This window comes from Choristoneura fumiferana, chromosome 3 (assembly GCF_025370935.1).
Source record: "Choristoneura fumiferana chromosome 3, NRCan_CFum_1, whole genome shotgun sequence".
Lineage (NCBI taxonomy): Eukaryota > Metazoa > Arthropoda > Insecta > Lepidoptera > Tortricidae > Choristoneura > Choristoneura fumiferana.
In genome coordinates, this window is record NC_133474.1 from 16213946 (window position 1) to 16230170 (window position 16225).

At 37.5% G+C, this 16225-nt stretch overlaps 1 protein-coding gene across 9 annotated transcripts in view; it reads left to right on the top strand.

Moving 5' to 3' along the window:
- The window catches only part of LOC141426767 (whirlin-like), a 76400-nt gene that overhangs the window by 43115 nt on the left and 17060 nt on the right, over nt 1–16225 (top strand). For all 9 annotated transcript variants that reach the window (XM_074085915.1, XM_074085921.1, XM_074085922.1 and 6 more), the window contains exons 7-10: nt 5436–5594; nt 7760–7885; nt 13285–13451; nt 14749–14932. In XM_074085915.1, the coding sequence (XP_073942016.1) occupies nt 5436–5594; nt 7760–7885; nt 13285–13451; nt 14749–14932 (636 nt within the window). The remainder of the gene's footprint in view (nt 1–5435; nt 5595–7759; nt 7886–13284; nt 13452–14748; nt 14933–16225) is intronic.

Genomic DNA, 16225 nt, shown 5'->3' on the forward strand with positions numbered 1-16225 from the left:
CAAAGGCCTCCCCTTTCTTTCGCCACTCTTCTCTATCATGAGCATGCACCTGCCAATCGAGCTGAAAAGCGCTCAAGTCGTCCCGCCATTTCCTCTTGGGTCTGCCTCTGCTCCTTTGGCCATCCTTCGGAACCCATTCGGTAACGATTCGTGACCATCGGTCAAGATGCATGCGGCAGACACATGTCCAGCCCAGTCCCACTTCAGCTTAGCGGCCTTGACACCCACATCGGTTATTAACTAAAAATAACTTTAGACAAAGTCGGTGGTTTTCCAACTTTTTGTTGGTTAGGTTATTTTGTAAGCTGTTCGGGTTGATGTTTTTGCCATGAGGATCTTGTGATGATTTCATTTATAAAATAAAACGAGGATCCTTTATTAATTGGTTATTTTTATAAATTATTAACAATAGATGTCAATCCTTGTTTATTATTGAATACCTGATTTATTCTCACTAAATAATCTAGTCAAATAAGAGATTAAAAAGTAAATACACATTCACGAACTACGTACGTTTTTTTTAATTGGCAGTAGGTATGCCAAGATAGTCAATAAAATAAATTAAACCCACTAAAACAAAAGACAATCTCTTTGCTGGCCTTGGCCGGCAATGTTGTATGGAATTCAATTACTATCCTCTAATTTGCAACAAAAGGTAATCTCTTTGCTGGCCTTGGCCGGCAATATTGTATGAAATTTGATTACTATCCTCTAATTTGAAAATGGAACGAATCTTCAATGAGTGCTATACAATGACGTACCTACTTGGCGTTCTATGATCACGAAGATAAGGACGACATTTCGTTGGATGTTTGAGAAAAATATATTTAATACAATTATCCATCAACAGAACTCTATAATTATCTTTTAAGGGCATAATGATGAACTATTTATTGCTTAAATTACCTCGACGTTTCGACCACATTGCATTGTCCGTGGTCACGAGTGAGAATCGCGAAAGCTTAAAACATGACATTTTAATATGTACCTATAATATAATTATGAACAAGTCACAAGGTTTTACCGAGTCTATGTCGATTTATTAGGTACGTTTAATTCTTTAAATTCTTTAAACTTTGACTTGCAAAGGTACGAAGCCAAGTGGGTTAGAGTATAATGGTTAAAATTACGATCGAACACGATCGATCCTTTCCGCAGCAACGGCAGCCCCACGCTTCTACCTGCCTACCTTTCAAACCAAATACCCATTAAACCCAATCAGAAATAATTCCAGCCAAATGAATAAACTTTCGGCAAAGTCTAATAATGTTTGCATAAACTTCTCCACCCTTTGCCATAAATATCAACAAACTCGAAATATCAACTAGGTCAATAGATCCACCTCCTGACGTTATTTTTTCAGTAGCTAAGTATTTAAGTATGTTGGTATATCTACCTGAGTAAATAGGTATATAGTACACGATGGCTGCATAGAATAATATAAATAGTATACCAATTTGAAACACTATATTCGAAAACAGGGCCTAGAAAACTTATTTTCACGGGAGAACAAACAAAGGGAAAGTTTGTATTAGTTCAGCTTGCTTCGTGCTTCCTTTTATCGAAGAGGAAGAATAATTTGACTTTCTGTTGGAATAAGTGTAAGAGTAGGCCATTATTGCTTATAGTCACAATAATTATGGTGATGAAAAAAAAATTAGAAGAATAAATGATAATAAGAAATGTAGTATTTAGGCCTTCTGACGAGCACTGCTACCATTTAGTATACCTTAAGAACCGTCGACATAGGGTGTATTCCGAGCGTGAGACCTACAGTTTTCCACATATAAATGTGCCTACATAAGACAAAGCCGTGGGCGGGTCAGGAAAGCGGCACTATTTTCGCAATGTTGGCGGACTGTTCCGTCCGTACTTCGCGTTATCGCTTGATTTACGACATCACTCCCTGAAAACGCTCGACTGCTTTTTGTGGGACACTGCTATTTGAGGGTAAAGAGCTCCATTTCCTTGTTGATGCGTCAAGCAGATTAGCAAAGGGCATCCTTAAATTTAATAAATTACACTATATCGAACCGAGTAAGTTATTGTTAGATGAAAGAAATGGCTAGTAAAATATACTATTAACTATATTTGACAACCGAATGGCCAAGTGGTTAGAGAACCTGACTACGAAGCTTGAGGTTCCGGGTTCGATTCCCGGCCGGGGCAGATATTTGTATGAATAATACGAATGTTTGTTCTCTGATCTTGGATGTTTAATATGTATTTATCTATATACGTATGTTTATCCGTTGCCTAGTATCCATAGTACAAGTTTTGCTTAGTTTGGGACTAGGTCAATTGGTGTGAATTGTCCCATGATATTTATTTATAAATTAAAAATCTAGTTATTAAATACTTTACAGTTCGAAAATTAATTAATGGCAGCCTAATAATAGTAATCTAACAATTTTTTTCCTAAAAAACGGCTAAGTGGGGGTCACATTAATAATTTCGTACCACTGAAGGAACCTAACATTTTGTTGTGTTATGTTTGTTATTTTGTTTTTTTATTTTATGTTTATTATTTTTGTAAAACGGCTATTATGCACAACCTGTATAAATTCAAAGTGTCTGTCTGTTACTGTTATTAGGATAGAACCTGGAGCTGGATACTTTTTTTCGCAAATCTCGCGAAATAAGTTTTTATTTTGTTGTTTAATGTTATAAATTGATAGATTTGTTTACCTGAAGTTTATTTTCTTCTTTTTACGACATTTAAGCAAAAGATTGATTTCAAAAATATACTTATATTTATTTACATTTATTTCATTTTCATCTTGTTTTATATAGTGTACCTAATCTTTCATCAATTGATGTGTATCATATAAATGTATTGTCATCAAAATTGAACGTACGTTTGAAACTAAATAAGTACGAATTAGTTTCGTGTCTTTGCCATAAACTATTGAGGAGTTCCCTCCATCGCATGCCATATTTTTATTATTATTTATTATTAATTCCTGTCGAACTTTACTTAAGGGTGCAGACAGCCGGTGAAATTACTGGCACTTGAGGTATCCCATCTTAGGCCTCTAGGTTGGCAGTGCATCTGCAATACCCCTGGTGTTGCAGATGTTTATGGGCGGTGATGATCTCTTACCATCAGGAGACCCACTTGCTCGTTTGCCATCCAGTCGAATAAAAAAAAAAGGGTAAATTCGTTTGACTTAGTAATTATATCTATCTACCTACAGGTACAGTTGAACAAATTGAATCATGACCCAGGGTGGAACCTCTGTGCTACTAATGTCATGTTGCCATCTCATACTTTTGTCTAGAAAATTATAGTGAAATTGATTATGAAAAGGTTCCATCCTGGGTTATGATTCAATTTGTTCGACTGTACAAATATATTTACGGGTGCCAAAAGGACCCTAATTAGTATAATTACAGCGTTTTTCCTATGCTCGACTATAATGTTTTAAACTGACGTGATTTTCACTTATAGTTAAATGAATACCATAAACGGGACTTGTCACGCTAAAAACATGAGTAATATTTACCTCGAAGTTAATGACTGGACTGTACCTACTCGTAATGTGGTCGAAACGTCGAGGTAAATATTACTCGTGTGTTTTAGCGTGATAAGTTCCGTTTATTCTTCGATGTGCCAATAAAATATATATATGTACCAATTGGCTTAGAAGTGGTGCGGGTTTATCCTCGTTGCTTTTACGGATCAGACGCAGTCCGCAGAGACCCGATTGAAGGAAAAGGACGCATCTCGATCCAAGTTACTTTGTTAGATAACCTTCCGATTCATGCCTGAATAGGTACTCCACGTATATCGAAAATACAAACTGAAATATAGATGCATAGAAAAACCAGAAAAATAAGGCCAGCGCTGGGAATCGAACCCGGGTCCTCGGCATTCCGTGCCACGTACTATACCACTACACCACCACTGGACAGTGATACAGACACGAATTTCTCCTATGCACCACATATCTCAGCTTGTTTGTATGTAAAATTAACAAAAAAATTTAAATTGAAATAAAAAATACAAAAATATTCCAAAAAAACAATCTTACTCCACGTATACCGATCGAGCATATTTTTTTTCTCTGAAGTACTTTGTTATAATACGTCGTATTTGTACTAGAGTTGTCCTCTATGCTTAGTAGCATAAGAAAAGATGTCAGCTGTAGGTAGGTACTATAGAAACATAATGTTAGTAGATGGGGATGGGAATGACGAGCGCCGCGCCGCGCCGGCTGCGCCGCGGGCCGTCGCCGGTCCGGCCGTGACGTCACTACGACCGCTGCCGACCTTTTGACTTGTCCCATGACGTCATACGAGACACAATTCACATACTTTATTGGCTTACAATTAAAATCATAATTGCGGCGTTCCAAGAGTTTATTACCTACGATCGTTCAGGCATTAGATTTATTCCTGATATGAATTTAAAAATTGTTGCAAACAGGACTACGAAGTTTACTGGCATCTCCAAACATGTCGTACGGTGACACAGAGAAGTTACTATATATAGTGAAATTATTTTTGTTTTATAACACTAAATTATGTCGTATTATTATCATCGGTAGTTTTATTATATTTATGCATAAAGAATAAGAATGTAATCATAATGTTACTCACACTTTTAAATTAGGTTAGTATTAATAAAACTGACAATGTTAGGTAACATTGTTTAATTTGGAATATCAGGGTCCTATTGTACTCGTAATTGACTAAATTAGATCTAAATATTTGCCTGAAACACAGGGAATCCTAGTTCAGCCTAGTTCTTAAGTTAAAAATGATGTAAAATGAGTTTTTTTGAATAAATTATTATTATTATAAATTATTAGCCTTTTGCTTATTTAGTCTTTATCGGATATATACTGTGATATTTTATTTTTCAAAATGATTTTTACAGTGTAGTGTATATGACATTTTATCACAATACGTAGCTCATTTGAATTCTTGTTCGCGTTGAAATCTAGATAACGTTATGTTAATGTACAGTCACCAGCACCAATATCTGACACAACAAGCGTGCATAAATATCTGATATGACTCTATTTCTAGGGCTGGAAGGACGTGTCAGATATTTTTGGACGCTTCGCTGTGGCAGATATTAATGCTGGTGACTGTACATACGTACGGAACGTTTTCACTGTAAATTTGATTGCGATAGTCCGAGTCGTCTTCTATGTACCTACATTATTCAGTCCGTATTATCTTTTCTGTTATTTTAAGCGAAATGAGATACTGATAAAATCTGCAATGAGGAATGGTCCTGACTCGAACTAAACTAGCAAGCTAAATTAATATTTATGAACGTTAAGCAAAGTTGCCATTGGACTTAATATATAATATACCTATAACGCCCTCCCTGACATTTTCCTACGCCCCCCTGGCAGGGGGGAGGGCGTGCCCTCTTGGTATGGAAGTCCTGGCTTAAGCTAATGGTGCGAGTTTTCTCCCAGATGCTGAAGTCATGTCGGCAATTGACGATGACAGTGCGCACGGCGGGCGCGCTGGTGGGCCGCGCCTCGTGCTCTTGGATGGACCGCTACGGCCGGCCCGCCTCGCCGCCGCCGCCGCGGGCTCCGCGCTCCAATAGTAAGGACCGCTCGATACGGAGGGTAAGTATTCATAAATAAGCTACCTAATAACTCCTCGGTATAAAAGTTCCCTTTGATTCGAGGCAAAATTCGGTAAATTTTGGCTTGCTTCGATAAAAAAATGAATCATAGGTACCTAACGTTTATTCTGTATTATTGTGTGTGTTTATTCTGGCTATTCCGCGCAGTTAAGGTGCTTCGCGCCTTGACGCAATTCTAACCTAACCTAACCTATGCGGTCAATTTACCTAAATTGATTGATATTTATTCGAGATTCAAGACTCCGATTATTAAAACCACTAAGTTTAGTTCGCCGAATGTCATATTTCCGAATTAACAATGTCATTTCGGAAAATTGATAATCGGAATAGGTACTGTATTTCGGGCCAATAACATTTCGTGTTTTCATTCTTCGGAGTTATAAGAATCGGATATTAAAAAAAAAATTGAAATTCGGAAAAATAAATGTTGTGTTTTTAAGTACTTCGGAATTATATAAAATAAATAAATAAATAAAATAAATATCATGGGAACTTGACACCAATTGACCTAGTCCCAAACTAAGCATAGCTTGTACTATGGATACTAAGCTACGGATAAACATACTTATAGATAAATACATACTTTAATACATACTCAAATATCTGCCCCGGCCGGGAATCGAATCCGGGACCTTAAGCTTCGTAGTCAGGTTCTCTAACCACTTGGCCATCCGGTCGTCATATGCCTTAGGAGTAATGTAAATCGGAGTTTTGAAAATCGGAATTAGAATTAAAATATTTCGGTGTATTTGGGTGTTCCCGTCAAAAATATCACCAACGAGCAGTGTGGTGTTCGAAATGTTAAGTAATTATGACTAACAATAAGTAAGTATTTAGAAACTTAAACAAACATACTCGCTTCGCAGCTCGCGATCTAAAACATCACGTATATTCTGTAAAAATCAATTCACATTCAAATTCAAAGCCATATTTTGAGGCTGGAAGTAATTACTGCATGAGTTATTGGTAATAGCAAAAGCGATGAGTTCCTGTATCGACCTTAATACCTAGGTATAGTTGCACTTGAAATTCAGGATATTGCACACAATGCGCTATGCAAGTTACCGGGTTCTCTTTACCACACAGCTTCAGAAATGATTAATAATGCTATTTTAGCATACTTAACGGCCGAGGTCGTTTAGCTGTATAACTGCAGCAAATCGGTTTTATCTGTGTAAGTGATGCTCTCCGGTTAGAAGCTGATCGTGTTGGCTCAATTAATAATAGGTACAACATTAATGTAATTTATTGAGTTATATTTCAGTTCCTGTTAATTTTGGCCTGATAGTAAACTTGTAGGTAAATATTTTTTGAACCTAAATTTTTCGAGGTTTTTCAATGTAGATACGTACCTATTCATTTCAGTTGATTCGGAGTAAAATGGCGTTTAAAGACGAACAGAAGTAAACACACGGGTGACTCAGTAACGGTGTTGATTTTCTTTTTGAGGTCTAAAACCCTAAAAAAACAGCAACAGATAACAGTAAAATTGGTCCAAATCTACAACATATATTGAGAACCATTCTGAACACGCTCTGGTGAATATAGAATGGCGTTTTATTTCAATTTACAATTTATTCTATATATCGTGAGTACGGTTTTCTGTCTAAAACTTAAAACAATAATACTATATTATGAATTGCAACGCAAAGAGACATACCTAACACGTTTCTAATAATCCTAATGATTTTACGATTCATAAAATGTATTTTATGCGCCATAAAGGGCCGTAAATACGCGATTGTACATGTAGAGGGGGCTGGGGTGACTGGTGGTATGCTAATCGTGGTCCACTGCCCACTAAACTGTCGTTAGTGGTTGTAATGAGGCTGCCGGCACGCTCCAGCCCCGCCGCCTGCACCCGCTGTGAGACGTTAGGTAAGTATCATGTTGATACTCCAATTAACAACGTATTATTTGTAGCATTAGGTTTGACGTGACCAATATTCTGAATTGATGGTATACTTAATAGTAGTATGACAATAAGTGGCTTCGTATTAAAATAATCAGTGCGCGAAAGTGATGGTGACGTGGCTTGAGCGTATTTCAGATAACTTTTCTTTTCTATTTCAGATAACAGGTTAGATCTTTGCCCAGCTGTGAGTTACTACTCAATAAGTTGTACTATCTTTATTTTGTTCTCAGGTGGACCTGTGTATTGAGCCTGGACAATCGTTGGGGCTGATGATTCGAGGTGGCCTAGAATACAACCTCGGTATTTACATCACGGGAGTCGATAAGGATTCCGTGGCGGATAGAGCTGGCCTTATGGTAAGAACAAACATTATACTACTTACTGCACGGCAGCAAGACGGCAGCATTTATTATTTTTTCTACTCGCGTAGTACAAACTTTATTATACGTTATACTAACCATATCGCTATCGGTCATCCAATGAGGTGCATTGTGTGATCGCAACTTTGACTTTTCATTGTGAAACGTTGCACAATGTTCTTTTTCGCACTGCAAATGGCGGGAATTAAAAAAAATCTTTTACCATTCTATTTTATTTACTTAATTATTAATAAGTCGACTTTATAGATTAATTAAAATATGTTTACATAAAAAGATTATCGAATAATCAATACTTACTTAAAGGACAATAAATGAATTTAACAGTTATTATTAAATTTTAATATTTCAACATTATTTAATTTGGCTGTATTCGAAAAAGTTCCTGGGTCCATTCTAAGGTTGTAATTAGTGAAAAAAAAAACGTTTCAAAATAGCGGGATTTGTTTTGCTTTTGCATGGAGTTCTTAAAAATTTAAAGAAATAAAAGAGTTTATCACTATTTAAACGACTTTATATTTGTGGTAATTTGCTACCTTTGAAATCGAAAAATTAATTTATTGTCCGTTATGAAGTATTCATTATTTATTAATTGTTTATGTTTGAGCTCATAGAAAAAGTTATGTATGCAACTATTCATAATCAGCCATTGAGACACTCATGCGTTTCTATTACTAATGCTTACCCGCGGCTTCGCAAACGTAAATCATTAGGTCCAGCAGCTGAATTGAAATTCCGGGATTTTTTTAAATTCCTGTTTGAATTCCTGAAAATTAAATCGTTGTTTTCATTGACGTTACATTAAAAACAATCATGGTCAAATTTCATGACTAAGCCCAGCGGTTGTTGTTTCGAGATTTTATCCCTATCCCGTGGGAATATCGGAATATAAAGTAGGCTATGTTTTATTCCAGACGTCCAGCTACCTACATAAGAAATTTCATGACTCTAAGGGGCTGTTTCACCATCCATTGATTAGCGTTAACCTACGGTTAAATGTAATGCCGTCTCAGTGGCGTAGTTACCAAGGGGCTAGGCGGGCCAGTGCCCCGGGGCCCTCAAGCTCAGGAGGCCCGCGAAATTCTGCTTTATAGCTGATGATAAAGTTGCTTAGCATTTTTAAAGTATTTGTATATATAATGATTTTACTTCAAAAAACCTTACCAGTTTTGATAGCAGTGGGCCCCATTTTTTTATTTGCCCCAGGGCCCTAGGTTACCTAGCTACGCCACTGTGCCATCTCCGTCTATTCGAACAAAACAAATAGAGACAGCATCACACCTAACCGCCAATTAACACTAATCAATGGATGGTGAAACAGCCCCTAAGCCTAGCGGTTGTTATTTAGAGATTTTATCCGTATCCCGTGGCAATATCGGGATAAAAAGTATCCAGGTTATTAACTAACTTGACAAACATACTCATTCGCCTCATATCATAAGCTCGCACTCGTGTCTCAATGACCCTTATTATGATACAGTTGCATGAAATACTATTTTTTAATGTATATTTATACTTATCCAATTCCGGTTCACAATTGGCTATTTGAGTTCTTAAACGACGTTAAGATACAATAAAGGGGAACGTAATAGCCTATCGCCGTCGGGGGCAGCCATCGCGGCTGTCAACAGCAGCCATCTTATTTGTTCGCCGGCTGTTTAGGATTGCCGATACGTATGCTTCCTAAATAGAAATTATTGCTTACATCAAAGGCTTTACCGGGTTTTCTTTATCCTTCGTATAAAAAGTAGGTCAGTAAAGGCCGCTGACAAGATACAGGCCGTCCGTAGCCGATGTATTGTATGGATATATCGAGGCAGCGCCCGTCTGCCGCTTGTAAAACTTTTATCATGCTCTTATTTTGCCAAAGCGGCAGTTCCAACAAACTGCCACGAGCGCCAAGGATGGCGGGGAGAAAAAACTGTTTAATATTTTCAACCCAGGTAACTTTGTTAATCGAGGGGACTTGAACACGTACATAAAATGAAATTCTTTCTATACCACCTATAGGTGCAAGTACCTATACAGTAAGTCATACTTAAGTATACGCTAATTCGCATAGAATTGTAGAGAATTAGCTAATCCAGTTGTAATGCGCCCCATGTAGAGCTCAATAGATACTAAGACAGTCCTATTAAGCGATTTAGGTATACTGTGTCATAAAATGAATCCATAATATTTCAACAAGTTGACGACCGAATGGCCAAGTGGATAGAGAACCTGACTACGAAGCTTGAGGTTCCGGGTTCGATTCCCAGCCGGGGCAGATATTTGTATGAATAATACGAATGTTTGTTCTCAGGTCTTGGATGTTTAATATGTATTTAAGAATGTATTTATCTATACAAAGTATGTTTATCTGTTGCCTGGTATCCATAGTACTAGCTTTGCTTTAGGGACTAGGTCAATTTGATGTCAAGTGTCCCATGATATTTATTTATTGGGTTCCGTAGTCAACTAGGAACCCTTATAGCTTCGCCATGTCCTTCCGTCGGTCCGTCTGCGGTTTAGCTTAAAGACTATTGGTGTTAGAAAGTTCTAATTTTGCATAAGTATCAACAAAGTGAAAAAGTAACATTTTAAAAGGCAATTTTTTTTAGGTACTTCTCCTATACGTAAAGTGGAGGTGTTTTATTCTCGTCTAAACGTACTCTACTAGGGTATCATAAGTATAGGTCTTTCAAAAATAATATAGGTACCTATGTCTGTTAAGATTTTTTTTTTATTTAGAAATACTTTTGCAAAATATTACGCTTTAGTGCAAATTTTTGATAGAGGCAAGTGTCCCCTTCCACAAGCTAAATGCTCGTTTTGACCTTTATAATATGCACTGTCAGGTCAGCGTGAGTACTCGTACTTTAGCTGGCAAAACATTCTCGTATGAGTAAAAAGTGGTACAAATAATATCCGACTACCTCTTGACTTCCTATGTATATACCTATGCTAGCTTTTGCCCGCGACTTCGCCCGCGTGGAATTCGGCTATCGCGCGCTGTTCCCTCGGGAACTGTGCATTTACCCGGGATAAAAAGTAGCCTATGTCACTCGCCTATAAACAATTTATCTCTATGCCAAAAATCACGTCGATTTGTCGCTCCGTGAGAAACGGACAAACATACACACAAACATACAAACGCACACACTTTCGCATTTATAATATTAGTAAGTATGGATACTGCCATATATTATGTCACCGGTGTGAGCCCACTTTAGTGCAGGTTTAAGACAATAAGTACGTGAACGCTGAAAGCAGTTTCTCATTGCGCCTGGAAATGGTCGCCGCGAGGTGTGGCCGGATATTTAGAGGTATAGTGTTTGGGTTGGAGGCCCGCCTGCCGGCCGCACGCTAGACCTGAACCTCGCTTTACTTAACACAACCAAAAAAATTGTTGTTTAGAGAATTTTATTAAATGATAATACTATTCTGGAAATGAATAGATAGATTTTAATAAAATGAAATTTACTGGTCTATATCAACTCCCCATAACGTTAAACTTTCGATTTGGTTTATCCATACCGTTGTTTGTCATAATCTTTGCTCGTCATATTATCTTTGGTCATAACTATTGAATTTCATACCGTTATTGATCATAACATTTAGGGCCTGTTTCACCACTTGTCGACTAACTTTAAGCCCTACCCTACCCTACCCTATTAAAACCAAATTAAATCTAGAAATGACCCCCGTGGCATTGTGCTTAAAAAGCTGGTAGAGTTTTTCTTAATAATAATAAATCTTGGTTTAGGTGCTGTTTCACCAACCAATGATTAGTGTTAACTGACGGTTAAATGTGATGCCGTCTCCGTCTATTTGAACAAAATAAATAGAGACGGCATCACATTTAACCGTCAGTTAACACTAATCAATGGATGGTGAAACAGCCCCTTAATGTGGTAATCTATACCTATAAAACAGTACCGTGACTGACTGACTGACTGACTGACAGACTTGAAATTTGGCATACATGTACCTCGAGTGTTGTAGAGGTGCACTAAGGAAGGATTTTTCGAAATTCCCACGGGATAAGGAAATATCTAAACTTTTCTCGTTTCTTTGTTTGTAGTCGAGTCTCTGAAACTATTGAGCTGATTTAAAAAAATCTTTCACCGTTAGTTATTTACACTATCCTTGATTGACATAGGTTACTTTTTTCCGGGATAATGCAAAATTTCCTCGGGATAGTAATAAATTAATTGAATTTCGGAGCTGATTTAAAAAATTCTTACATATTATGTGATATGACTATCCCCAAATGACACTTGTAATGGTACTTGTACAATTATATTATTGACCTGTGAAATGTATGTTTATTTGGGTTATGGCAGTAGGTTGTATCACAACTTAACACAGAACACGACACTATTCTGGAATCCTACCGTTTTATGGAAAAAATCGAAAGGATTGCAGAAATAAACACAAAACAAATACGACGAAAATTTTGTCAGGAGGCTAAAGGAGGCTCACTGATTCAAAACGGGTCATCCTGTCATTTTGATTTTATCTCTTTCCCACACATAGCTTATGCCGTAAGGATCGGTTTCTTCACTCGCACCACTGTAGGTCTATTAACGCTAGTAATATTATGTTTATGGTTCTAACCTAACCTAACCTTCTTTTCTGGCAACTGTTTTTTTGTAAGGGTCGCAGTCCTAACCTAACCTAACCAGCTTTTTTGTCAGCTGGTCCAGTTTAAAAGGAGTCACAGTTCTAATTATCTAACGTTTTAATGATTGACATGTACTATTTCTGAATTTTAAAATCATTCTTTAAACTGTTTTTTTAAGGGTCGCAGTCCTAACCTAACCTAACCAGCTTTTTTGTCAGCTGGTCCTGTAACAGTTCTAATTATCTATGGATGATGATTACAATGGTAATGAAATAATAATAATAGTAAATGTAAAAATATGACCTACAATATTTATGAAAAATAAACGGTATGCCTTTTGATATTATGCTGATCAATTTTATGACTTTTGTCTAGTATGGCATGTAACATTATTCTACTTAATCATTATATTTATTTCGCGTTATACCTAACAACGATTATGATATGACTATTGATTATTATGACCAAAAATAAAATGGGTACCAAGTTATGACTATCGAAAATCGAAACAATAAAATTATGGGTGTCGAAGGGATCCCGAAATTTACGATATTACGATATATAATATATATACATACAACATATTATGTACATCTAATTAGGACTACGAGTCTACGCGTACTTGTTAAGAGTTTCCTCGCTCATTGAACAACGTTTTTCTGCCATCGATATGTCAATGCCAAAGTCATGGCTTCTTTGTTCTATGCTGATATCGCAACACTAAAAATATTTCTGAGTGGTATGATTTTAACGATCATTATGCATTTATCAGGTGGGTGACCAAATCCTGGAGGTGAACGGGCAGTCGTTCGTGGACGTGACGCATGACGAGGCGGTGGCGCAGCTCAAGTACCACAAAAGGATGTCGCTGCTCGTGCGCGATGTCGGCAAGGTGCCGCACGCGTGCACCGCATACGGCGAACGGGACGCCGCGCCGAGGTACCGTCGAGAGCTGCCACTCGCCACTATTCATAATTTAGCCGAATTTAAAGTCAAAATATCTTTATTCAATTTTGGCTATAATCACTTATGAATGTCAAAAATTCACCACCGGTTCGGAAAACCTCCGTTGAGAAGAATCCGGCAAGAAATTCAACGAAGTATATTTTTTGGATAGATTTACAATGTTGCTTAATGATTTACAAGACAAATATTTAGCACAACTACATTTTTAACACAGTAGATTCGCTATTTGAAGTAAGGGATCGCCAGTGCGGTTATACATACTCGTAGCAGGTAATTACTGTCATTAATAAACCAGAATAGCGTTACACGAATGTGTGTATTTATGTATTTTCAGGTCAAATAACACCAATTGGACTTCTTTATTAACTTATAATGATGGAATGTGTGTATTTATGTATTTTCAGGTCAAATAACACCAATTGGACTTCTTTATTAACTTACAATGATGGAATGTGTGTATTTATGTATTTTCAGGTCAAATCATGCAAATGTATTTTAATTCGGATTCCGCTTTCGAATTTTGGATTTGTCGGGATTGACTTGAAATTTGGCAAACTTATATAAATGTGGTGACAATACAATAATCTGGTAGTGACATCGTGGTGGTCCAATAAGATTCGTCTCCGCAGGAGGGATCTCTTCAACAGTTTATGACATGGACATGAAAAGTTGCATGATTATTTCTTTACCTAGTTTGGACTCCAGTCTTGCACAAAGAGCACTTAAGTGTAGTAGGTAGATAAAAATTATTTATCTAAACAAACGCATAAGGGTGCAATAGAAATCAAAAACTATCCTAAAAATAACGTAACTAGGTATATACAATTCGCCCAAGTCTTGTCCCTGTGGAAGAGTGCCTATAAGGCTGGCTGCATTTCCGCGCTGGATTGTGATTGTAGTAGATTGTAATAAGTTATACTGTTCCTTTGTGAGGTGAAAATGTATGATTTTTAGTTTATCATTTTTTTTTTATTTGACTGGATGGCAAACGAGCATGTGGGTCTCCTGATGGTAAGAGATCACCACCGCCCATAAACATCTGCAACACCAGGGGTATGGCAGATGCGTTGCCAACCTAGAGGCCTAAGATGGGATACTTCAAGTGCCAGTTATTTCACCGGCTGTCTTACTCTCCACGCCGAAACACAACAGCGCAAGCACTGCTGCTTCACGGCAGGATTAGCGAGCAAGATGGTGGTAGCAATCTGGGCGGACCTTGCACAAGGTCCTACCACCTGCGTTTTTTGCCAAAATGGCGTCTTTTGTACAGAATAAGTGGATGGGGCAAGCGGCGGGGCGCGGCGTCTACGGCGGTGGAGCAGAAGGCGCACTCGCTGCTGCCGCAAAGCGACCTGCCAGCTCTGGCCTACTACATGGAGGAGTATGCGGCGCGGAGACTCGCCACCGACGCTTTCCTCACCGTGCTGAGGGACTTGCTCGACACGCCGCAAAAGGTAAGGCTCCGTTTCCACCAGAGATGTGCTGGATGTATTGCGAGGAATGTGTTTTTCATGAACCAATAGAAACGTTTCATTTACCTCGCTTCGCACTGCTCAGTTGTTTCCACCAGAGATGTGCTGTTAAAAATAAAATGTAGATTCATGTTAATGAAGGTCCATGAAAAACACATTTCTCGCAGCACATCCTCGCACATCTCTGGTTGAAGCTCAAAATAAGCAGCTGGACGCCGATTTATACACGCTTTTTAACTGACTTCAAAAAAGGAGGAGGTTCTATGTTCCAATGTTTGTATTTTTTTTAATGTATGTTCACCGATTACTCAGTCAATTGTAGACCGATTTTCAAAATTCTTATTTTATTCGTAAGAGTACTCTTCTGAGGTGGTCCCATTGTCACCAAGTCAAGATCTGATGGTGGATCCTAGGGAAATCGAGGGCAAACCTCAAATTTTACAGGTACACCTATGGCGATTTTGGCATTTTACCCCCTACCCTACTTAATTAGTTTAACAATATTTGTAATCAACTTCGTCACTTCTGCGGCTGTGACTACATACTTTGCGAAACAAGCGTACCACGTTTGGCCGTGCAATTCCTAATCTGATAAAGAAAACAAGTATAAATCGAAGGTCATTCAAAAATTTTCATAACATAATAAAGCGTAAAAGATTTATTAAGTATTGTTTACATTATTGTAAAACATAATACGAACCTGACCTCCTGCCACAATGATTAATTGGAAGCGAGGCCATTATTCATAGTGGGAAACAGTCCGCTTCTGACACTGAATTAGCAGGTACGTATTATTGTATCGGAAATCAATTTATCTTGAGTAGGGTTTGTAACTGGTGGGTCCTGTTTAATGGCCGTTATTTCTCATCATTACTCATAGATGGAGGCGCGTTCCCGTGACGTTACGCCCTCATTAAATCTGCATTCAAAGTTCAAAGCTTCACAACCTGACAGAATTATGCAAATCAGGGGTAATTTATCAATGAGTTTGGGACTGCAAGATAGGACTAATCTATGCAATATAACTCACCAGACCTGGCTTGTCTTGATAAGTTAGACAAGGGAGTACCTAATTTAATATTAAGCATACTACGTATACATATTATCGGCAGATATTCCCTTTTAAAAGTGAATTAGAAAATAGTATTACTCGTATATTATAGTGTGATTTCAAAAAATTATACGGCAAAAATGTTCTAAATTCATTGTTTAATGTGTATATTACTTATTTTATCTGTTAATTAAATTTAGGGGAAGCTCTTCGGAATCATAACT